Raw genomic sequence first — 24,241 nt, forward strand, 5'->3', positions numbered from 1 at the left:
GTTTCTTCATTCAACAGACCTCACCTTGTATGACTCACATATCCTAGAAACTAATTGTGGAAGAAGCTTGCTTGGCAATATTTACCAATGCAGAAGATTTGATACTGTGCATTTTCTAGTATATTGCCCCATCTGTTTCTAGGAATTACTTTCCTTGGAAAACTACTTCAGTTGACTTGTTAAATTGAAGAAAGTAACTTCTCCTCACCCTGTTAAAACTCCGTATAAAAAGGAGTCCAATGTGAAGCTGTGGTATGTTACTTGCCAGTCAAGGAATGTGAAAGATAACACTCATGTTATTCAGAACAAATGCCATATATGTTCCACTGCATTTAAATACTGAAGGGCAATTAACAAAATGGGGATTAGTGCAAATTACCCACTACGTAGTGCTTTCACTGTTTTAACTAAGCAATAAAACTGTGTAATTGTACAACACTAATTGAATGCAGCCACACATAATTGTGTGCCACCATATGTATCCTATTACTATAAAGACTGTCAGTATTTTCTAAACTGCTCTTGTGATCAGTGCAGATGGCAACAGTCAGATAAGTCGTTCTCTAGGGTTTATTATATGCCTATAAAGACATCCCCTGACTTGACAAAATAAACGTGCTAAATAGCGGCAATTATGAAAAATGTTCCAATTAAAACATGGAAGACACTCTCTAGAGAACAAAAGAAAAAAAAAAAAGCTAAAACATCACAGGTATTCAGCACACTCTTACAATTAACTGTTAGGTGAGCTTTGCATATTTTGAAGATAAAGGGGATATTTAACCACTTATTACTGGTATTGCACATAGGATGCTGAGAGAGGTTCACATACACAAAGGTTTATCAACAGGGCCTGTAGGTGATGGCACAGACCAGTTCTAAGCATGACTGCTACTTTTGGGGAAAAGTTAAAAACAAAGTAGAGAAAGAGGAAGGTGCTGCTCTCTCCCCTTCCCTCCAGTTGTTCTGCTCTGGGCAGGTCCATTATAGGCTGCTCTAAACCTAAAGCTACAACTTGTGAGTAGCATAAGGGCAGCGGAAAAAGGGCTGATTCTTACACTGGTGGCCAGGAAAACTTACTGTAACACCGCTGGAGTTTGCAGGTGCCAGGCCATGATAGTAATGGCATGAAAGCAACTGCACAAGAACAAGGGAAACATACTGCTATGACCACTTAGGTGAAAGGTTATAGACCTGCAAGCAAAAGGCAGGCCAGAGAGGGCAATTAGAAAGTCTTCACCAGAAAGATGAAGTCCCATATGGCATTTTGCAAGTGTTTTATAAATGCCATTGATTTAACCTTAATTGCAATCTTGTGATAGAAGGAACTACGCATCCCATTTGACAGACAAGAACACAAAAGCAGAAAGTTCAAGAGACACTAAGGCCATAGACAGCCAATATCCAAGACAGGGTCAGAACTCACATGAGGCTGTTTCCAAAACATTCTTCTAAAACAGCATTCATTTATTTCAAGGACATGATAAATCTTACAGAATTAATATTCAAACACTGACTTTTAAGAGTTAGGATGCTGCAAGAGGTTAAGTGCTGCATCCTCATTGCTCACTATGAATATCGATGTAGGACATTTATGTGCTCACAGGACTGGAAAAATCACTCAGAATCAAATCAGCTACAACACAAACAGTGTGATCATTCCTGGTTATGGAATACACTCCCTATTGCCTCCACCCCCTGCCTACTTTTCCCTCTTCCCTCAAAAGCTTAACTCTGCTCTTTTCAGCCTTTAGAGACATGTCAAAATAGCAGAAGGGCAAGCCTTGCCCCAGACCATGTCACAGCATTAAGGAATCCTCTGCATGCAGTTACCTGTGAACACCAGCACAAGGACTGTGAAAGCAGTATCAATTGTTAGTGTTTAGTGAAAGTTCTACCTGACATGTTTTTAGCAGTTTCTGGAAAATGAGGGCAGGCTGCTTCCTCACCCAGAACTATAAAGGCACCTGCCACTAGAGGAACACCAACTGTAAAAATCCCCCTCCCTGGAAATTCAGTAAGATTGACTTGAGTCAACTTCCCCATAAAACTTCTTCAGTGTCAATCAGGACTAAACGCACTAAGCCATGCCAGAGAGCACAGAACTGAGAGAACTGATAATCTAGGTATCTTAAGCACTGTCTTATGGTCACAGAACATATGGAGAATTGGGACATTTTGGTACTAGAACGTATTGGCAAATTTGGGAAAACTCAGAGAACAGTGAAATAATCAGAAGAAATAAAACTCTCTCATTTGGACAACACAATTGCTGCATTCAAGAATGAAAATTCTCAGGACAAGGACTTGTTGCCAGGGTATGTTTTTCACTGTCTTCAGTGGATAGGGGTTATACAGATTCAGCCAGGAAAATGAAGATTTAGGCAATTTTAGAAAGTGGCTTAATACAAAGTGCCATGGGACTATTTGAATGATGCAGCAAGGAGAGGAAGAACACTGAAGTTTCTTCCTGGTTGTGCTCTGATGTACTTCATGATTAGGATACAACATTTACTTCCACAATGTTTGTAAAACTGGACCGCTGCTAATTACGTAGGCAGCTGCAGAAGTACAGAGGACAGAACACCTCTTTGTTTATGAGAAGCTTGAAATTGTACTGTAGCTTACTAAAATTTCACTTCTATTGATCACTGGAACAATTTTGCTGCTGTGTCCTGGGGAACAGTCTAGACATACCAGCTTATGTTACTGTACTTCTTGTGATAGCTGTTATTCTTAGGAGTGCTTACAAAACTAAGGTTAAAAAAAGGACCAATGACTTAAAAGACTCAGAAAACTTGGCAGGTGTGTGGAAGGAGGGAGAAGCACAGACCTCTCACACATTCCCAAGTTATCAACAATGACAAAAGTTGAACCTTCACTTACCAGTAGATTCTCCGGCTTAATATCCCTGTGGACAATGTTCAGGCTGTGAAGATATTTGATTGCACTGGCCAGATTGTAAAGCATTCCACTGGCATCTCTCTCTGTATATTTGTTGGTGGAAGTAATAGCATCGAAAAGATCTCCTCCCTGCAGTAAAATGACCGCAGCATATGAGCAATATTGCTTCTGAAATGACTGAAAAAATTAGGGAAAATCAAGGAGCATCATTTATAGAGGAGGAAGATGGAGGAGTAGGACAGTTTCCTTGGAGCTATAGACTATGGGTACTGTGACAACATCCCCCATAATGGCAGTTGAACATACAGAACCTTTTGTCACAGCTTAGTTGGTTAGCCAAGAGGCAGAAGTCTCTACTGCAAACCATTCCCACCTGCTGCTGCTTTTGTAACATGTCCAGCACTTGACAATCTGTGTGTTCAGAGCCCTTGTGAATTTCTGGCATGACAACATGCCTGTGATGATGCCACATACTGACCCCTGTCACTTTTTATTATAATCATAAACAGGCTGATACCAGATTTTTGGCCAAATCCTGACTGAACTCCAGAAAAATGAAGGAACTCTGAGTAAAACTCAAACCAGCTACCTGTCATCACTGCTAGTGTATTTTAAAAGTCTGTTTCCGTCTCATAAAACTTTGAAAATGTGGATTTTAGAAACCAATTTGTCTAGACAAGATGTGAAGATTTTGGTAGTGTGATGCTTTTTGAAGCTGATATTGAAGAACTTCCCAGCATGTATGTCAGACAGTCATACTGGAAGACACTTAAGAATTAATATTAGTATTTCACCACAGCTACAAATATAGATGGCAGCTTGTGCCATTTCCATCTCATTGTGCTGTCTAATTCAGCTAAAAGCTACTTCCAGTGAAAGAAAAACAAGAAAGGAAGAAGAGAAAAAATTAGGTGAAATTCTCAAAGTTGAAATAATCCTCATCAGGATCTAAGGCAGCCATGACATTTGGAGTGTATTTCCAGAGCTGAGTTGGCAAATGGGAAGACGAACATGGAAGTGCTTGGAGAAAGATGAAAAAATGAATTTAAAGAAGAAATTAGGAAGGAATCTTGAACCTTGCCAGTGAGGGGAAAAAAAAATAATAATCTTTTGAGAGATACTACTCAAAGGTAATGGGCCCTTGGCCAAAATCGAAGCAACAGCACCATAAGGAAAACTGGGGGAAAAAAGGTAGTTGTGGGGAGAAGGATAATTCTGCAAAACCAGTGCAAAAAATCCATGCTGCAGTCAAAACATGAAGATAAAAAATAAATACAGAAGACTGTATTTAAAAAAAAAGGTAGGTATTTTCTGAAGACATCAGACAAAGCCCAACTTTTCCAACTTTCAGGATTTTATCAACAGCCTCAAGTTATTTGCGTTTTTCTTTTTTTTTTTTTAAAGCTCAGCTCCAGAGCAAACCTTGTTTTCACTAACAGAAAGGAGTAGGGGAAAGAAAGAAAAACCATAATTTTCCCAGGAACCACGGCTACAGAGAAAAAGGTAGGAAAACACAAACACCAGAGACTCAAACCTGAAAAAAAAAGACCCTACTTGTTAAAAACCCCAAGCAAACTATTAGAGATTTTGCATTGTTGAGGTGCAGCTGAATCCTGCTAGGGCAGGTTTACTCCCACTGTACATGCGAAACCCCAGCTTTGGAAACTGCTTGCAGCCAACCATTGTGAAATCTGGATCACATCAAAACCTCTTGCTCTGGCTGACGACTGATCAAGACACATCAAGATACACTGTCAAGGAAAAGAGGAATAAAAGGCCAAACTAAACCAGATAGAGGACTACAGAGAAAGGCCAAATATTTGGCAAAAGTACAATACCATGTACTTCATGGCATTACCTGATCCCTAAGTATTAGGTATCAGCATGTGGCAAAAGATGTGGGATAAATAATCTATCTTCCATAAGATCCTTCCTGTGAAGTCTCTGTACCAGCTGCTTTTTAACATGAGGTAGTGGATTAGACAGATCTTTGGTCTTATCTAATATATTCCAGATGCTCAGGGGAAGTGTCAGTAACATCAGCGAAAGATCTGCTTCCAAGCAAAGAAAACTATCCAAGCTGAGATATAAGGGGCAAGAAGGAAAGAAGCTGAACCTTAAAAAGAGAAGTGAAAGTTCTGGCCTTAAGTCAGAGGAAAAAGAGCAAATGTTCATGTGCAAGGGAAAAAAAAAAAGTAAACTCAGAAAAAGACAGAGGCTGCAGAGCACATTAACAGAGAGTCAAGCCAAGCTGAAGCAGAATAATTCTCTCCATTTAAGCAATTTACTCAGTAAAGTTTCTTACCACGTAGCCTGATAAGACAGCATATACTTAGGCTGTGGTATTCTCTGCAGTGAAAACAGAGGTGATACCCTGGAAAGAGTTAACAGAGCTGACAGCTATATCAGGCAGAATTGTTTTCAGACTTCCCTTTCCCTGAAGAGCACTTTAACCTGCAAGGTTCTGCTTAGCTGATTCACACAGCAGGTCACTATCATTTATTCAGGCACAAGGGGTGAGTTCAGAATGACATTTCAGTCTTAAATCCCCAGTTCTGGAGTGAAATGGGATCAGAAACATCTGAATGCAGTTTTTATCATTTGTGCACATGAGGAAGTATACTTGGAAGTACAGTAACCAATTATTTATTTATTACCTTGTTATGTAAATGATATAATCTCTGTTTTCTTTTGCAAAAGTGAAATCGTATCCTGAAGCACTAAAGGAAAGTCTGCAATAAATCTTGCTTGTTAAATTGGCCAAACCCCTGTTAGGTTTGAATAACAATTTTGTTTCGCTGTAAAAAGGCAATGTGCCAGAAACTAGGTCTTTGCTTCCTTTACAAGCACCACTTGCAATGTGTTTATATTTGTATTTATGAAGTGCTTTTTCTTACACTTTACAAAGCAATGAATGGCCTATCTGCCATGAGGTGAGGTCAGTATTTGCAGCAGCCACTTATGTCAAACATGTTACTGCCAATTAATGCAGGGTGGTATTAACTGAAACCGTGCTCTGCAGTATCAAGCCCTTTCTCCTTGAATTTCTTTCCTGTCTGTGAGTTTGATTTAAAGTCAGGTCTTCAAAAGTCAGTCAATAGCAGATGGTTAATCAATTTTTACGGTGTATGCTATGAAATGGTAACAGTCAGCAATTGGCGAATTAACAATTAATGTCTTTCCAGAAATACCTTCCCTGGTGCCCATAGAGTACAAATCAGGTCTTTTTTTCTCAATCAAATATTAAGGAATAAATGTTTGCTTCAAAGAAACAAGGCTGACTTCCCAAGATCAAGATATTTCTTCTAAATTTCTTCTATTATTCCACATAAAAGAACATTAAACCAGTGCTCTCCAGGACATCTAAACTACAGAAATGTCTATAAAGCAATTCTACAGCATAACTAAAAGCATAAGTATGTGAAGAAATTCTAAAGAGTACAGAAGAAAGAGTGCAAGAAAAGAGATTTTTCCAGAAAGTGAATATAATGGATAGTTTTCTTTATAAAGATCTGTAGGCTAGTTATTTTTTTAAGAGTTGTCAGTCCCCTCCTCTCTTACTTAGCTGAGTAGGACTTTGATTAAAAATCCACTGGAGACTACAATTTGAACATCTTTCATGCATGAATAACACAGCAGGTTGCACCCATAAAACCAGCTATGTACTTATGTCTTGCCATGTTAGACAAGGCACAGCTTTTACTTCTTAGCACACCTCATGGGGTCAAGATGAAGGATTTGTCAATGCTTGCTGAAGCCTTGGCTATGTCAGATTACAACACCATGCAAAAGTATTGAGGCAGCTTTGAACAAGCTCTCATCTATGCTGGAAAAAACCTACAATAGCATGGATCTCCAAGTGAGTTCACTTACTGTAGAAAAAAGAGTAATTATGATTAAAATAGTGTTAGATGGCTAATGGCATATGATATGAAGCTGTGCTGCTTCACATTGCACTCCTGAGTGTGAGAGAGGGTTGTGACTATGAAGAAGGTGGGGAAATTCTTCTGGCACTCCTTACACAGAACATTTTTTGATGTGGAAGAGTGCCAGTACTTTGCTTTTTTTCTTAGGATTTAACCTCTCTACCAGAGACAAAATGGGGATGCCGAGTACCCTGTCAGCTCTTTGCTACCAGCACGTCCCAGACTGCTTCCTCAGATCTTGGAGGTGGTGGACAGTAGAGTTAGTGGTACCATAAGCTCCACAGCACCACTCGAGCCAAGCAGGACATCTGGCAGGCTCAAACTTAACAGGATGATGTTGCTACCTTCTAAGCAGTAGGACATTGCCTGAGCTTCTCATGAATGATAAAGCTATCCCAGCACACCAAAAGGACTGGGAAAATCTGTGGCCATCCACTCACAGGCCACACTTGACATACTCGCAGCCCTGCACTGGGAACACAGCTTGTGTTACTTGTGCTGCCATGAAGCATGGGGGATAATGGAAAAAACCAAAAAACTTTTCATTCTCCTTGGTCTTGTATTCCAGCCTACAGATTGAGAAGTTCTTCACGAAACACTTGGATCTGGGATCATCCTATCTAACATCTCAGTGAGTTGCCTGGATTAAGAACATCTAATCTTCACCTACAACCAGAGCAAAGCAGATATCAGTCCTGCTTGCCAAAACCACTTTCTCTCATGACCTCTGCTGATGCCTGTTTCTAACCATGGATACAGAGAATCTCTGCCAAAAGTGACAACTCTTACTTGTAAATTTAATTTAAATGTAAATGATCTATGTACCAAGGTTCAGAGTACCTGATTTGCTCACAAGTGTTGAGCATGCATATACAATGTGCCTGCACACAAATGCTTCTGCAGCTGCACAGCTTTATTGAAATCTTTGTCATTAAACACCTAAATCTGTGGATTTCCCAGGTGGCATGGTAAGCTGTCCCAGGAGAATATGCTTATCAAGTTACAGAAATAGGGGTGGCTGTTGGAAAGATATCCTTCCCACAGAATAGCTGAGGAAGGAAGAAGAATCACTAATCACTAATTTAGTGAATGTGAAAAGCAGGCGTACTCTGTTAAAATAAGTATGGAGGACAAGATGTCCTCAGCAGTTTTCTGTCCTAATTTGTACAATTTATGCAAATGTATTTTTACCACCTTTTATGCACAGCGACATACTTGTGCATTAGTACCAGAATCGAGAGCTAAATTAAGACTTCTTGCACTGCACAGCTGACAGTTTTTGGGGCAAGAAATGACCTACTCTGAATTTCATAATCCATTCTGAATATGTCATTCCACCAGCAAGTGAAATAAGTGCATGAGATCTGGAAGTTACTGTGAAGAAATAAATAGGGTCCCAAGTATAAAATACTGCATTCACAAACTTACTTTTCAGAATAGAACCATGATTTAAATAGCAGGTTTTTCTCTTTCACTTCCCCCCTCCTCCATCTTAAATTTAGATTCTTATCAAGAAGGCAAACCTCACAATGTGTTAATAAAAAGCGACAGAAAAAAAAAGGACAGGTAATAATGCTTAAATTTAATATAAATTAATAAAATTTAATTAAACTGTATTTTATCAAAGAATATTGAATTTTGAAGGCTGGTATTTCTGGATATTCAGACTAGGGGCATTTTCAATTCACCTCAAGGCAGATGCATTTCTTTAAGTTGAAACTTTTTATAGACACTTTTTTTGGGGAGCAAATAAAACCGTTCATCTTCAAAGTACTGTTCAGAGTGTGGCTTACAGAAAGTTAGACAAATATTGGAAATATTGGAAAGTTATAAAAGAAAAATCTGACAGTGTGTTACACATCTTTCAGAGGGTACTGGACAGAGACTCCTTCCATTCTAAATTATTCTGTGACTCCATGATTTTTAGTAAGCATTAGTACCAATAAAATTTCTCAGTATGGTTGAAACAGCTCTTAAACAAGCAGCTTGTCTCCAAAATACTCACTTTTACAAGTTCCATGACAAGGTACAACTCAGTTGGCATGTCCATCTCCTCAATCAGAAGTACAATATTGGGATGCTTAACTCGTCTTAAAATAGATACCTCATTCTGGATCATGTGTTCCTGCCACACAAAAGAAATCTTTAATGACTATGGGTTGGTGGGAAAAAAAATTCACAGTGAAAAAAAAAAACCAGAGAGAATTTGGACCTGCACAGAGTCCTCAGGGTTTTTAAAAAAGGTAACAGATGTTGCCTCCAGCAATATGGAAGGAACATGTCTAGAAACAACATCCATGTGATAACTGAAAGAAAAAGAAACACATGAACAGAGAAAAGTTAAATATGGAAGTTTCTAAAGCTTTTTTCTCCGAAGCAGCATCTTTTGCTATAGATTCCAAAAGCTATCAGTCACTTGGTAAAAATATGACATCACTTTGATTAATTTTGCATACTATTTAGACATAGTGACCACTGTTGTTATAATTATTAGTATTATTTTTCTGTTTTCTATAGCATCTGGAATTCTGAAAGTTAAAGGACATAACTACAGAGGTAAAAACCAAGGGAAGTACCCACACACAACCAACAAACTGGAGAATGAACACACTTCTATGGCCACATCACAGCCATTTATACTGCTACTCCAAGGGTCTCCAGAGGTCAGGCAAAGGCTTCAATCAAAAGTATTCTAACAAACTCTTGCCAGGAAGTAGACAAATACCAACAACTTTTCAGACTGATCTCTCACAAAATGTTTCCTGGGAAAAAAAAAATCAAAATGTTTTGTCATTTATGAGTTTTTCATACTTACTTTTCCTCTACATTTACTTTTTTTGATTATTTTCAGAGCATATTCTCTACCAGTTGATCTGAAGAAAGATAAAAGAAAAATTTGTATGTTCAATCACACTGAATACTTTTCTCAGTCAAGTTAATATTTGTCATTTAAGCACAATAGATCTTGGCAATAATTCCATTCAAGCAGTTGTTCTGTCAAGAAATGAAGCTTGGATTTGATTGGAATTGTGAACCTGATCCAAATTTATTGTACACCTGAGGAAAAATGCAGTAAGCTTTTTTTTTTTAACGAGGACATTACAAAGTTTTCAAAACAAAATAACCTGACTTTTTCCATTTTGGATTAATAATTGTTATTCCTTCTGCAGTTTTATGTGAAAACATTATACAGTATTTACAGATCCAAACCTTCCAAAACCCCAAAACTGTTTTCTGTTATACAAAAAAACTATGAGCTATGGAACATATTTTTATTTTAGACCTAAAGTGAAAAATCTTTTGTTTGCACATCTGCACTCACAACTGTTATGATAGAAAACTCAGTCTTTGAAATAATGTTTTATGTATTCAGTAAGTATATAATATTTAGTAGAGTTAAACAGGATGTTTAGAACAGAATATGAAAGGTTCTAGAGACAGTAAGAAGCTACAGAGAATTAGTTCAGCATGAGTACACATTTCCTTCTGACTGAGTTTGGGTTTTTTTTAAAACCATACAATACTTATCATTACTATGCATTATATAGTTATTATATAGAATGCTAACATAGGAAAATAAGCCTGTAGACAAGTTAACAGTATCAACTTCCACTTGTTAAGTTACAAAACCAAAAGATGGTTGTAAGGATGAAACCAAGATGCTCTATTCACAAGCTCTATTTACACTATCAGATTAAATGGAGAAAGGGTAATATAAGAAAAAGCTCTTCACGAAACACTTTCATTTTGTAATAAAGATCGAAACAGTTTACAGAATTCTATTATATTGCCCTTAAGCATATGTTTGGTTAAAAAAAAATCAGAAAAAAATAACCTCTCAAGCATATGGGGCATTTTTTTTTCATTGTTCACTTAGCAAAACATAGTTAAACTGATAGATTGAATTAATACATAGTAAGTTAATTAGAGAAATGAACATGCCTAAAATATGCACAGTCTGTCAAATAACACATGCAAAGTGAGTCATAAACTAAAAGCACTGCATTAGGAAAATGACTGGGTATTTTCACTGTCGTATTTAAGCATGGAGAAATCTGGCAATGATGTACCACTATATTAATTTAAGGAAAAATAAAGACTTCAGTAAAATAAAAAAAAACCACAAAAAACAAAACAAACCCAAAATATTAATTGTGTTTGAGTTGCCAGGGAGTCAAGACAGTCTGTATTAAGACAGCAATGGCTTTATTAAGACGCTCAATGGCTGTGCAAAGAAATCACACTGGATGATGATGCTATGACTTGTAAAAAATGTACAGCATGGCAGTTCAAGACTTGACTTAAGCAAATCAAAATGAAAATATTCTCATATCTGTACACAAAGGAGTTTTATGCTACAGCCTCCAGAAATGGTTCCCACTCCATGTGAGGTGCCCCTTCCTGGTGCTGCTGTCTGGTGGCTACAGTGCCAGATCAGCAAGAGGACAAGCAGAAATAGGGACACTATTTTTGGAGAATCAAAGGAGGAGGTAGGAGAAGAAATATTAAAAATCAAAATATCTGGGGTTCAAACTCAGACAAAATACACCCTCTTTCAATAGGAGTCTCTTTCAAGCTGCTTGCTTGCCCTAGGAATGCTTCCTTTCTTTCATGAGAAAGGAAATGGATGGTTTTTGTTGGCCATAGGAGACTCCATGTACTCCAAAACACTGGGAAATCTGATATAGTGAAGAAATGTCAGAATTTGGAAGTATCTGAAAGTTAAAAATGAACACATATGAAAACACCACAGGACAAATTGCACATATGATAAAGTAGATTTGTAATGAGCAGATGACAACTTTGACTGCTCTTTGTTTTCGTAAAAAGAAAATTAAAGCTAAGATAATGCAAATCCTTTCCCTTAAAAAGCTGCAGAACCACAGTCTGTCAGCAGCACTGCAACTTACACACCCACCAAAAAGTATGCAGGCCATGCCAGAAACTCAGAGTGAAATGGGCATATCACCTCTCACCCAAACAATGAAAAGGGGCCACACAAAGTAGGAAACACATTATAGCTGTATAAAAGTCTGAGCCTGTAACTCTACAGCAGGACAGAGTTCAACTTCTAGTTCATAACAGGGCCCTGTGCCACATTCCCTGGCTGTTCTAACTTTTTGCAAAGCCCACAGAAATTTCCATTGCACTGGAGACAACATCTTCATTATTTTTGTGTGTATATTAAATGTTTTTGTGTGTGTACATGCCTGTGCGTTCATAGATGCACAGAACTGGACTTAGAAGTCCTCATGTGAAAATTTTAAGGATGGCTTATGGTTTCTATTTGGACTGGTTGTTGTCAGGAAAATGCCTCTGAATGCATCTGAAGTGTCAGAGTGGCTAACAAGTGCACACAGGCTGATTTCCACAGCTATGGAGAAGAATCCATGTGATCAGTGAAGTTGTGTAACAAGACCCATTCCTACTTGCTTAACACCTCATGGTGCTATTCCTTTGAAGTCTAATGCACACAGGAATTTGTACATCAGCGGAAAGTGGAAAAGTCCTCTGTCCCAAATATCACCCCATCAATTCTGTCTCTGCAAATGATGGACAAATCAGACTTTGAAGTGAGGTGTTTTTTGCTTAAAAAGACTGTGAAGAATGTTTTTGAAGAGGTTTTACACATACTGGAGTTAATTTACCCTCTGAGCCTTTAATTTGTCCTTCCGCACTTACAATGGCAACAGTATACTCTTTAGAAGTGGAAACCATCGGAAATAATTCTACTGTAAGTTTCAAGCTCTTCCAAAGTACTAACTCTGATACAAATGGGATCTTGGAATGGTACAGCTCAGAGACTGTAGAGGGTACGTATCTGGGAATACCTGAGTAATTATGTCATTTGAGCACATATTCACTAGGTACATCATACTAGCGGATAATTCTGGGACCAGTGGCACAGACAAGAAGGCAGGAAACAGTTTTAATTTTAGGTCTGAAGGATATTGTAATCTGCATTATTTTTAGATGTGGCGGGACATATATTTAATTTTGTTCATGCCTTTTCTCTCAGATTGAGAAAGAGTTAAAAAATGCACACTAGCACATTAGAACCATCTCTCAGCACAACTAGCATGTTCAGCTGAATGACACTGTATCAAAACCTCAACCTTTTATTATTTTGCCTTGTAATCTGTTTCTCCCAGTCACTATTCTTAGCCTGTCTTTTTCTCTTTTCTTAATTCTATGTTTTCACCTGTGCTTTTCATCAGTCATGCCCCCTCCGTGGGTTGTGTTTCAGTGCTTTCTTGTTTTCATATTATTTGGTTTGCTTCCTTTAGGTTTCCAGATTCCCCAGTCTACTGTTCAGACCCCAGGGCTTGATATGTAGAGCTACCACCCTCAAGATGACCAGCTCCACCAGGAACTCACTCTGACAGAGCTCTAAAGGGCTCCTGAGACCTTTAGCTAAGTCTCACAAGCACACTGTCAGCTGATACAAAATATGCTCTTCTCCTTTCCCCAACAGCTGTCTTCATGGTCTCTGACTTTGCCAGACACTTTGAGCTGTAACTGTTTTTTTCCAGAGTATGTCTTAAAACCAGCAAAGCTAATTTATCAGAATTTGCCATGAGATCTAATCTTTACTCAGTCTCTAGGGTCAGTATCATATTCTTACAAGCTAAAGTCCTTTCTTTGGGACTAGAGGTCAAGTTACAGTCTTCTCTAAGAGTCTTCTCTCTAGGACATGGTAATAGGGCATATACAACTTCACTTGTGGAATTTTATTATCAGACCTTGACACCACTTTTCTTTCTTTTGGACATCTCTAGCTCTGGATTTTTTTGCTTTCTCTGAACTACTGCTATGTAACATGAGTGATCTTAAAATCCTTTGATATGCAGATGAAATACCTACTATCTTTTTTACCCCATATTCTCCTATTTTTAACAATACCATCAAAAGGCTCCTGTAGTTCTTCTCAGAAAATTTCTGTCTTTGTTCCATTTTTTTTACACTCTTAATGTTGGGTAGAGCCAGTTCAAACCTGGCTCATGACCTGCCTGGCCACATTTAAAACCTGACACCAGAGACAGTCAACCTGGACACTTCTTAGCAACAGGAACAGCTGAAGTGACTTGTGGTTAATCTGAAGTGGATATCTAAAATCAGTCACCAGTCATAAGGGAGACTGATCTCGCTTATAATGGTGAAGGGGACTGAAGAAATTATATTTTGATGGCTGCAGTGCAGTCTCCTGAAGTTGGATGGAGCTCATATATGGAGCTCATACAATGGCATAAAGCAGTCAAGGAGCAGAGACATGCCATGTAACTAAAGATAAACATGGACAGGCTACTACTCAGACAGAAGGATTCAAAGTCAGTTCTTTGTGTTCACCACCACCACTACACTGCACACAAAACACTCTGACATCTTTACAGAATGCATCTACATGTGAAATGTTTCATCAGTCTAATGTTACAAAGGGAGAGTTGCAAGAATATACTGAAAGAAAAGATGTTATTTCAGCACAACCAGAAAGATTCAACACAAAGAACTGGTAAAATAGTGCAGAGTGCAGCAGAAAAAAAACATATAAAACCCACAAAGAATTAAATTCATAGACTGTCCCTTGGATTCACTCTTTTTTCTTTCTGTGAGAGGGCATTGTTCTCTTTTCCATCTGGCATTGACACAATACTTGACTATATGTCCCATAGTCTACAACTAAAAACATGATCTAGAAAAGCCATGGCATTAATGATTATTTTTACAGTAGTAAGTATATTATGCTCCTCACCTTTCTATACACTCCTTCACAATAGCAAAATTTCCATCTCCTATAGTCCTTCCAACTTTATATCGCTCTGCTATCGATGCTGGAACCTGGAAACCTTCCTCCAACACTTCTGAAAGAATCATTAGTACATTTTTATTGTTAGTGAAGGAAACACAGATGTTGCACATAACATGCATTTTAAGTCTATGGCTTTGGAGCCTGGAAACCATTCAGAGTCAGTATCCCGCTTACTGTACAGTGAAACCATGCTGCTGACATTGTATATACTCAACAGGTTTCACACAGATACAATAATGAAAAATAAGACTTTTGGGGGCTCAAACATACCACTGTTTGACTGTTACATTGTTTACCATTCCCACTGCAATATGCCCCCGGGGACAAAACCAAAATTGTATTTTTTTTATTATGAAAAGGCCCCTGTCATCTGCACAAGCGCAGCCCAACCTCCAAAAAGGGCTGGAACTTCTTGACACAGCATGATTAAATACATGTACCAAAGAAGTCCAACACTCAAGCACTTATTTTATTACATCCTGTAAACTGAGACATCTATAAAACTCCTCATGTGCTAAGTGCTAGTTCTCCCCCTCCCCCAATATTAAATATTTAGTTTTTAAACAAATGTTCTCAATAATACTACCTCACATGCAACCTGGACACCAGATGTTTAGGTAAAATTGCATTACACAGTGTCTAAGCATAAGAAAAGTTTGTAGTTTCATGTGTTTTAGTGCTCATTCATGTACCATTATTTCTAAATGTATTTGAAATAGCTTGTTACAAATACCTAACATGCCTCTAAAACCTAACTGCAAACTGCAGCTGATACAAATGACCATATAAATATCATAACATTAAAAAAAAGCCTCTCAGAAATGTGACTTGAATTTACACTGTTTTAAGACAGTGGTTTTAACTGTATTTTTATCTGTCCTTTTTCCAGTTTAATATTAAAAGTGAATATTATGATACAAGGGAGCTGTGGTTTGCCTGAATTCAGAGGCAGCATGTAGAGGTACTGTCAGATGGGAGCATATAAACACACTACATGTTTGTGTGTGTAAACTGGCAGTATTCAGGCAGACCCTATCCCTTAGCCAACCTATCCCTTAGCCAACTTGCTCAAAGCCCTAATATGGGGCAAGACTAACAATTTTTGAATGCAGACCCAGAACTGCAGTATGTTCTTTAGCTCCATGACAGATGAGACAAAAAATAACTAAAATAATCCACTCAGCACTGTGTCACCTGCAGAACTAGTATTTTGAGTATCCTGCAACAAAAACACCTCTCAATAGTGATGTCCAGATCAATTCCGAACCACAGTGAACCTAACTGGGTTGCTAAGACCTCTGAGACTCCTCATGGAGAGTCATCCAACCCGCAAAGCTCCCACCTTCCCTGGCAGGAAGAATGACTCATTTCCTACACAGCTGCTGTTATCACTACACTGACTGCTTTGAAATGTCAGCCATCAAACGTTACCTTCTGCAGGTCCGTCATTTTCATCCATAGAGCTGCAAACTTTGGTGGATGCTAATGAGGTAGAGGAGCCACTGTGTTGGGAGCTCTGGAAATGGAGAGACACAAATGAAAACAGATGATTTTTAAGGAGTACGAGTACCCACAGCAGGTTCCTGCTGGACACACATCTCGGAGAGGCTTCAGTGTTCACTACATAAGGTATTGATTTAATTTGGTGTAGGGATATGTGAATGCTTGGGAAGAGTCCAATTTTTCCACCAAAATTATATTTTTGTTACCCTAGCATACATGGAGACATCTCTGATCCATTATGTGAAGTAATGTGCAGTAAGGCATTTATGTACAGTCTATTAGTTTCTCCCTATTCTACATGTATTCTGGCAGGGAAAACTGAGGAGCTGTATGCCCTCTGCAGGCAGGAGACTGTTTTCTCAGCAACACCGTTAACTCAGCATCCACTAGAAGTACAAATGAATCCTTTGACTGAAGCTGGCTTTGTTACAGGCAGAATTCCTTACTTTTGCAAATCTCCCTCTGGTTAAATCTGCCCCAGTTGTGTTCCAGAAGGTAGTAATCATTATGTTGATGTATGAAAAAATAAAATGTCAGGGTGAATAATGTTTGCTTCTTTGGAAAAGTGTTTGGGTATAGCTCACTTGAGGCGTGAGTCGATACCCTGGTTTTAAGTCCTTGTGCAGCAAGTGTCTGTGTCTGTCTATACAGTTAATGGGAGGAGGATGGTATCTCTGTCATCTCTAGATTTGTAGCCACCTATCTTGGATGATAAAACTATAGCAGGCAGGATCTTACTAAGGAAGACGTCTAAAGCACATATCAATGTCTTAGCAGTTACATATGGATTCTAGGCATGTACTTTAGGAAGACTGCTTCATCACACATACAGATGGACGAAACTACACAGGCATATGAGATGGACTGGATTTCACCCAAAATTTTATCCTGTGTTGCGTAACAACTATACAAACACATCATCATAATTCTCTCATCTTCAAAGGAAACTGAGAAGCAGCTCAAATGTAACAGTGGTCTTTAAACCTACAGCAAAATCAAGCTCAGGTCATGTTGCAACACAAGTGAGAAGTATTCAGAGGATTTCCAAAACTGAAACTTTCTCCGGTTCACATGTTGAAAGGTTACAAAGTGCTGCAGTACTTAATTACCTCCTTCAATCTACGTATTACATAAATTGTAGGCTGTACTGAACATAACAAGCTTTTTTTATCTGTATTTACAAGGTATCTAAATGCCCATAATCAGGGTGCCAATCCCCTTCATAAATTTCATACAGCATATATGGAACAACCTTTCTTCTCTGCCACCACAGAGCACAGATGATGGCTGGAGCAAGAATAACTGTTGCTGCAACTGTTAGGATTTTTGCAGACTACAGAGCCAGGGAGAAGGCAGTCAGCAGAGTTAAAAGCTGTCCAGTATGCCAAATTCATTTGAACAGACTAACTTTTAATTTCTCCTGTAACAGATTAAGGTCAGATGATTTAGATGAAGGTTAAACTTTGCCATTTTTCACTAAATAATCCTGAAAGCTTGCACATCCCATCTACCATGAGATTCTTTGCCCTTTTTTTTTTCAATAAACTCCAACTCACTCTTTTCATCCATCCAAAGCATTTCTTCTAAGCTTTTACCGGAATTAAAAATGACATTAATCAGTTTTTGTACTATTTTTGCTGCCTCTTGAGAAGTCAACAGCAATGTATTTTATGCAGTTCACTAAGATATTGCTGCCCTTGATTCATGATTAGGATGTGCTTATGTATATGGTATTGCTGTGCTAAAATGCTGGACATGTCAATAAAAACTTACCTCTGGTTCATTTTTTGAACAAATGAGCAGATGAGGATCAAGATAACGGAAAAATGCTAGGAGTTCTCATGCCTGGAGAAGTCACCCTCAAAGCCTATTTTTACACACATGAAATGAGAGAATTGTTTCCTTTACACGCCTGCTTGTAAAATAAGCAGAAAAACATGTTTTCTCATTCTTCTGGGTCTGTTTGTTTTCCTAGACCAGGCATCCAATTTCTTGCTTCTTTTCCCACTCCACAGTATTTTCTTACATGAATTACAATTTAAATATGTTTCATATTTGTTACATATACCATCAGGAATGAACCTTTAAAACAGTTAAGGGGTACAACACAAAAAGGTTAGTGGTAGGTTTCCAATAGATTATTAAACAACTGCTTTATTGATTTTTTTTTTCTATTTCAAATAATACGATTACACTTTTCAACAGATGTTAGGTCAAGACTGCTGACCGCACACCACTTTCTTTAGCAGCTTTCTTTAGCAGCCTGATGGTCCCTTTACAAGAGTCTTGCACCCATTGTTCTCATTCTTGAGAGTGGGAAAAGTGAAAATAGAGACCAAAGTTGGTGGCCACATCTTCTCAAAATGGGTGCCTAGAGAGACTCAAATATCTATTTGGGAACCTAATTTTTCAAGGACCCTTAAGATGAGGTTTAGCTGAGAACTGTGATTGCTCAGTCATTTCCTTCCAAAATTAGATCCCTTTGAGGGCTCATTTCAGCAATGTGCTTCAGCAGCACTACACTTTAAATACAAACATATTTACAAATGTATTTAAATATATTTTACATACATATATAATACATATTATAAAGACAAATATATTTAAAAACTGTGATCTTAGTGGCCTACACATAACTGAAATTAAATTCACTCCTATGTATCTGTCTTAGGTATAGCTCACTAAATATGTATTTAGGCTAGGTTTAATTAAACAAACTGGAAAAAAAAGTGGCCCATAGAAAATTTAAAGGATATAAAACCTCCTTACTTATCAACACTACATAAGAATGGGAAGACTAAGATGATATTTGTAACTGAAGAAGAACTAAAGTGATGCACTAGTAGCATTTACTATACTATAGGTCTGCAAATAAAGCATACAGCTCCCTCAGTGAGATCTGCATGCAAAGCATCAGTGGATTAAGTAGAAGCAGAGCTCACCAGTGAAAAGTAACAGTAGCTAAGTAGACTTGCTAAAAATACATACTGAGAGTTTGAAAGCTTTAAAGTTCAAAATTCTTAAATAGTTGAAAAATGTGAAGAAATCACATACTTTTCATTACCTTTGCTGAACCCCTCCTATTAAAAAAACAGATTAAAAAGAAACCAGAAACTGTACATTTGCATATATTCACCAAGTCTGCTGATGGACCCCTTTCCACCATTAAAGAGACATTACTAGATAAACTCAAAACAAATATTTTCATCTTTATTCAATTCTCTCAAACAGCACATATTTATTTATTTATCTTTACTTCAGTTGGAAGCACATTTCATTTATTTAGACTTTAATTAGCTCGTTGTTCTCACAAGCCGAAAGCCCTCCAAGTCCAGCAATCCTTGTGGGTCTCGTTGTTCCTTCCACTTGGCTTGCCAATCATAAGGCAGTCTGTTGCGTACACTGTCACTCTCACAGCTGTGGACCCCATCAGGGATATTGAAGATGAGGAGGGGGGAAAAACAAATTCTAAGCACGTATATAATCTCTTCAACACACAGACCTTAATTTAATTAGCTGCTTTAATTTTAAGAGATGTTGAGGTGCTTGAAATGTCATCACTATAACACAGATTTAAAGGGGTCCAGTTGCACAGGTTGCCAGCACATAGCCGTTTTTATGGCACACCTCTATAAAAGTGATGGCATTAAAAAGTCAGGTCTTTGGTGTAAGGATTTCAGACCCTATTCAGGTTTATGTAACAGATGGTCAGCACACCACACATCTCATTGATGTGAATGGAAACATTAGCACTATAGAGTTTCGTCCCATGTCTCACTGGGAGATTTATTTAGCAACTGTTTTGTAAATAGCTTGTATCTCAGTGGAAATTGTGCTAAATCTATGAAAAAAAAAAAGGCAGTAAAATAAATATTACTGTAATTTCTCTCTCCGCATACTCACCTTTGTCCTAATTTAATCTTAAACTCCCACTTCAACAGCAGGAATTATTCTTGTAGACTACAAGTGTCAGCAGTCATGAAAAGAAACTTATAACAAGTATGACTAGAAAGTTTGCTAAGGCAAATCAGATTCCTGAATCTTAAACACCAAACACTGCATTTAATTTTCCAAACCTCTCAAAACCTTTATTAGCGCATATGTAGTCTAGAAAGTCTCTCAACAATAGATGCCTTTGTATGTTCCTAGCATGAAGGAAGCATCTGGATGAAATGTGAGTAACAGAAATGCACACAGGTGTAACACTAAGTTTGGATCTCATGCAGAATTCTGCTGTTTTAGAAACAGGATTAGTGAAGAGTAAAATTAGTAAACTAAGGGTAAAAAATCAGGAAGCAGACCCAGGATAGGGGAATTATAAATGTCTTTAAATGATGCCTCCTAAGATTTCCCTATTCTGAAGAATTTTACAGAATTTAAAAAACATACAAAAAGCAATGTGTGTCAGTAATATGGGTTAGATGTTCAGCTCAGCAAGGATAAACAGCATTAAAACCAAATCTAAACAGTTAAGGAACCACGCTCACCTCTTTTGGAGCCCATACTAGTGTTCAGTATCGTTATAAATAACTTTTGCAAGGTAGCTGTCATGAAATCATGACAAAGTCAATTCCTTAGCCTAAATATCATCACTGATAATAGGCAAATCAAGAAAACAGTCCAGTGCAGGTATTAAAGGACTCTGAAGGGCTTAAAAAATGTATGCAATATGTGTTAAGCAAGAAATAAGTAAGTCAATACAACAAAATCATACATCTTCAGAGAACAAAAGGTAAAGAGGACAACTGATTTAAAACAGTAAAATAATATATTTTGATGCCAGCATTAAAGAAACAAGTTCAGTTTTTATTATTCCATTTAGAGAGAAGCAAAGGGTTATATTGAAGCAGCCTCTCCCAACTCTTAACTAGTGAAAAATAGTTTTGATTTTCTTTTGTTTAATTGTTTACATTTTTTTGGCCCAGACAGCTCAGAAGGGGAAAACATGTAAGCAGTACAGAGCTGGCAAAGAATTACTTCATGGAAAAATATCAAATCCACAATCTGCATGCTGAAAGAACGGAAGCCAATGAAATTCAACGTATAGAAAGAAAAATGATGTAATTGTTTTCTTTTCAGATTCAGACAGCGCACTAAACAAGATCCAAATTTATTTATAAACAGCTTCATCTGGAAAGGAACAATAAAAAATGTATGCAAAGCTGCTATTTATCCACAGGTTTACATCCTGCCCTGGCTTGTTAGATACTGGACTAAAGAGAGGCCCTACATAGGGAAATTTATTCAATTCAGGATTTACACAGCTTGGAGAAGAGATAAGTTTAAACTACACAAGCAATACTCTGGTGTGCATCATTCAGGAACTTGTGCTGATTTTCTTCTTTGAGGGATAGAGGGACAAATGGAAGAGTTTGCAAGTAAATCAAGCTGACAGACTGAAATTGACTTTTCAAGTACTTTGTTTTATTAGGATCCTCTTACTAAGCTGCAACATCAACTGCTTATACACTCATTTGATTTGTGTAACAAGGCAATTCTGAAAAACCAACATAGTTTCCTACATAGTATTTAACAGTAAACTTATACAGTAAACTTGTATCTAACCTCTGCTAGCTCCTAGCAGCTGCTTCCAAAGCAGAGCCATAATTCAAACTGTAGGTTCACTGGACCTTTGGAATCCTCCAGAAAAGACTGATGATCTAAAACAGATTCATGGAATCAGAAGTTGACCTGTCATTACTGTATCCATACTGTGGTTAACATGAAAAGTCACATGTACAATGATGCAATGAGGTTTCCTTTTCTAAAGTTATACACAGGTAAAGTTTTCCACTCAACTATAGAATAAAAATTAGAAAGACCATCAAAGGATGTTCTTATTTATTCCACCCAATTGAGGGCACAGAGCAATCACCACTTTTAGTTTTTACCTCTGTGAGATGAGTTTTAAAAGCTGTTCTGGTATTCTTGGTAGGGACAGAAACCCCAATTATTTTGTGTCTACTCTTCCTCATTTCTATCATACTGCTTCTATCTATGTCTGTACACTGGTTTTAGGCAGACGTATTTACTAGCAACCAAGTGGGTTTCAAAACTAGAACTTTTATCAGGCCCACAGACCTCTTTAAGAGAGTGTCTGACCATCAGCTGAAGCATCAGACTGGCAGTTGACATGTCAGAAATTGTAAGGCTTCTCTTCCCCCATCCCTGCTAAATAAAATAAAAATAAAACCAGGTTATAGATGTGTGTTTTTTAAAAGTGGAAAGATATATCGAGAAAACAAGGTACTCATTTTGAAACACCATGGGTATGTTTCAGTCCTCTTAGCTTTTCACAGACATTATTTGCCTAATACTTGCCTTAAGAGGAGCGCTGCTGTAGCTGTCAGCAGGGAGATGGTACCTTGCTTTGGACAGTCTACTAATTTCTCACTTCATACTTCAAGTCTACCCCGTCGTAGTGAACACCCATAAGTAATTCAAGGCAGGTATATTTACTGTCTCCAAAAAACCATATTAGAAGCCAAATTCTTCCTTGAAGGATCTTCTGCATCTACACACTAGAGCCTGGGTTTTAAAAAAGCACAAAATACATTGACTATTTAAAGGGACCCATTAGGATCCCTGAATCCCATATGCCAAGGGAACCATCAGATGGACAATGCTGATCCAATACCAACTGCAAGTATTTTTTTAAAGCCTGTTAATCACATTTCCAAAATAAACTCACTGAACAGTGTGCATTTTTAAAATATATTTATTACATTGCTTACAATAATCTACAGTAATGTTAAATCTACCAAAACAACAAATTGCAACCAGGATGACATGGTCAAATATGAAACACAAGTACAACACAGTATGATGAAACAATGGCACAAAAATTAAGGTGATTTTCTTCAGCTGATTATATGAAATAAAACATTCATTTGCAAGTTTTACATTTTTTGTTGATAAATCAACAGCTTTCTTTTTGGTTTCCTGCATCACATTAATATAAAAATGGTATATTTTAAAAAGCAAATATCCAAGCAGTTTTTGAAAAAGAAAAAATAATAATTGTATTCATAACTTTGTAAAATCTTAAACTTATGTTGTAAATGTGCCAATATTTACAATATCATAGTGCAACTAACAAAATGAAGAGGCCTTAGCACAAACATCATTAGTTCCTCTTTCACTAGAGTTCAAATTCCAAAACACTGTACTGCAGGGCAAGCCACAAACTAATTAAGTAAGAGAACATCAGACAACAAGTACACGCCGAATACCGTACACCTTTTTTCGTACTTCACTGCTGAGGGTTAAGTTAAGCAAATGTGAATATAATCAACATGCACAAATACAGACACTAAAATGCATGTGGATAAGTACGTGTACACTGTGTATGTTTTTAACAACCCTTCACTAAGTGCATTTACACAAGAAGTATCTACATACCCATTGCCTTCTATAGGGAGTGAGGGAGCTCAACCAGTCTGCGTTCAGGTGCGAGGTGAAACAGGCAAACTGAGCCAGCTGAAAGGTTTTGCAACAGCAAACACAGCTCAGAATAGCCTCTGCTCTGCTTTGCAAGCCCTGCTTTTGGAACAGAGGGGCTCTTGGGGGGAGCACACCCATTTCCAGAGTGTGACAACTACTTGCTTGCTTTACTCTGCATGTAAAGCTACTGCTGACTGCGTGACATAAGGCTATTTTTCTGTTGATCACTCATATAGTTACAAGTTCTCATCCTGTCACTAGCAGATAAACTGAAAGTGAAGATTAAATAATGAGTCTTTCATTTGGTTGTATACCATTAACTTAATACAAGAAAAAGCACAGACATTAATCTGTGTAGCACCACAAAGACTTCCTGTTTGTTCATTTCGCCGCTATTTTTGACAAAACAGTAAACTTCAGTTGATCAGAGGTTCTTTTCTATATTACTGTTATTTCATTTTAACATTTAGAGTTGGAGGACATTTTTTGCAACACAGTCCACCATACAAAATTCACTGTAAACTGTAAAAGCAAACAAACACTATTGTTTATTTGAATTGTTATACTACACAATCTCAAGCCAGATGTTCTTCAAGGTTGTTTAACATTATATAACCTCTCTTATAATATATGCTTATAGCCATAATATTAATGCCCC

At 37.6% G+C, this 24,241-nt stretch overlaps 2 protein-coding genes across 6 annotated transcripts in view; both read right to left on the reverse strand.

Annotated features, from left to right (window-relative positions):
* SPART (spartin) overlaps positions 1-24,241 on the reverse strand; it is a 467,162-nt gene that overhangs the window by 162,674 nt on the left and 280,247 nt on the right. The window lies entirely within an intron of this gene.
* Positions 1-24,241, reverse strand: part of DCLK1 (doublecortin like kinase 1) — a 259,045-nt gene that overhangs the window by 37,576 nt on the left and 197,228 nt on the right. For all 3 annotated transcript variants that reach the window (XM_061345420.1, XM_061345413.1, XM_061345429.1), the window contains 5 exons: positions 16,069-16,153; positions 14,581-14,689; positions 9,646-9,703; positions 8,836-8,955; positions 2,887-3,033 (listed from right to left, as the gene is read on the reverse strand). In XM_061345420.1, the coding sequence (XP_061201404.1) occupies positions 2,887-3,033; positions 8,836-8,955; positions 9,646-9,703; positions 14,581-14,689; positions 16,069-16,153 (519 nt within the window). The remainder of the gene's footprint in view (positions 1-2,886; positions 3,034-8,835; positions 8,956-9,645; positions 9,704-14,580; positions 14,690-16,068; positions 16,154-24,241) is intronic.

Source organism: Neopsephotus bourkii, unplaced genomic scaffold (genome assembly GCF_033783945.1).
Source record: "Neopsephotus bourkii isolate Nb327-2 ecotype Australia unplaced genomic scaffold, CSIRO-AGI_Nbou_v1 NB_38, whole genome shotgun sequence".
In the NCBI taxonomy this organism is placed as follows: domain Eukaryota; kingdom Metazoa; phylum Chordata; class Aves; order Psittaciformes; family Psittacidae; genus Neopsephotus; species Neopsephotus bourkii.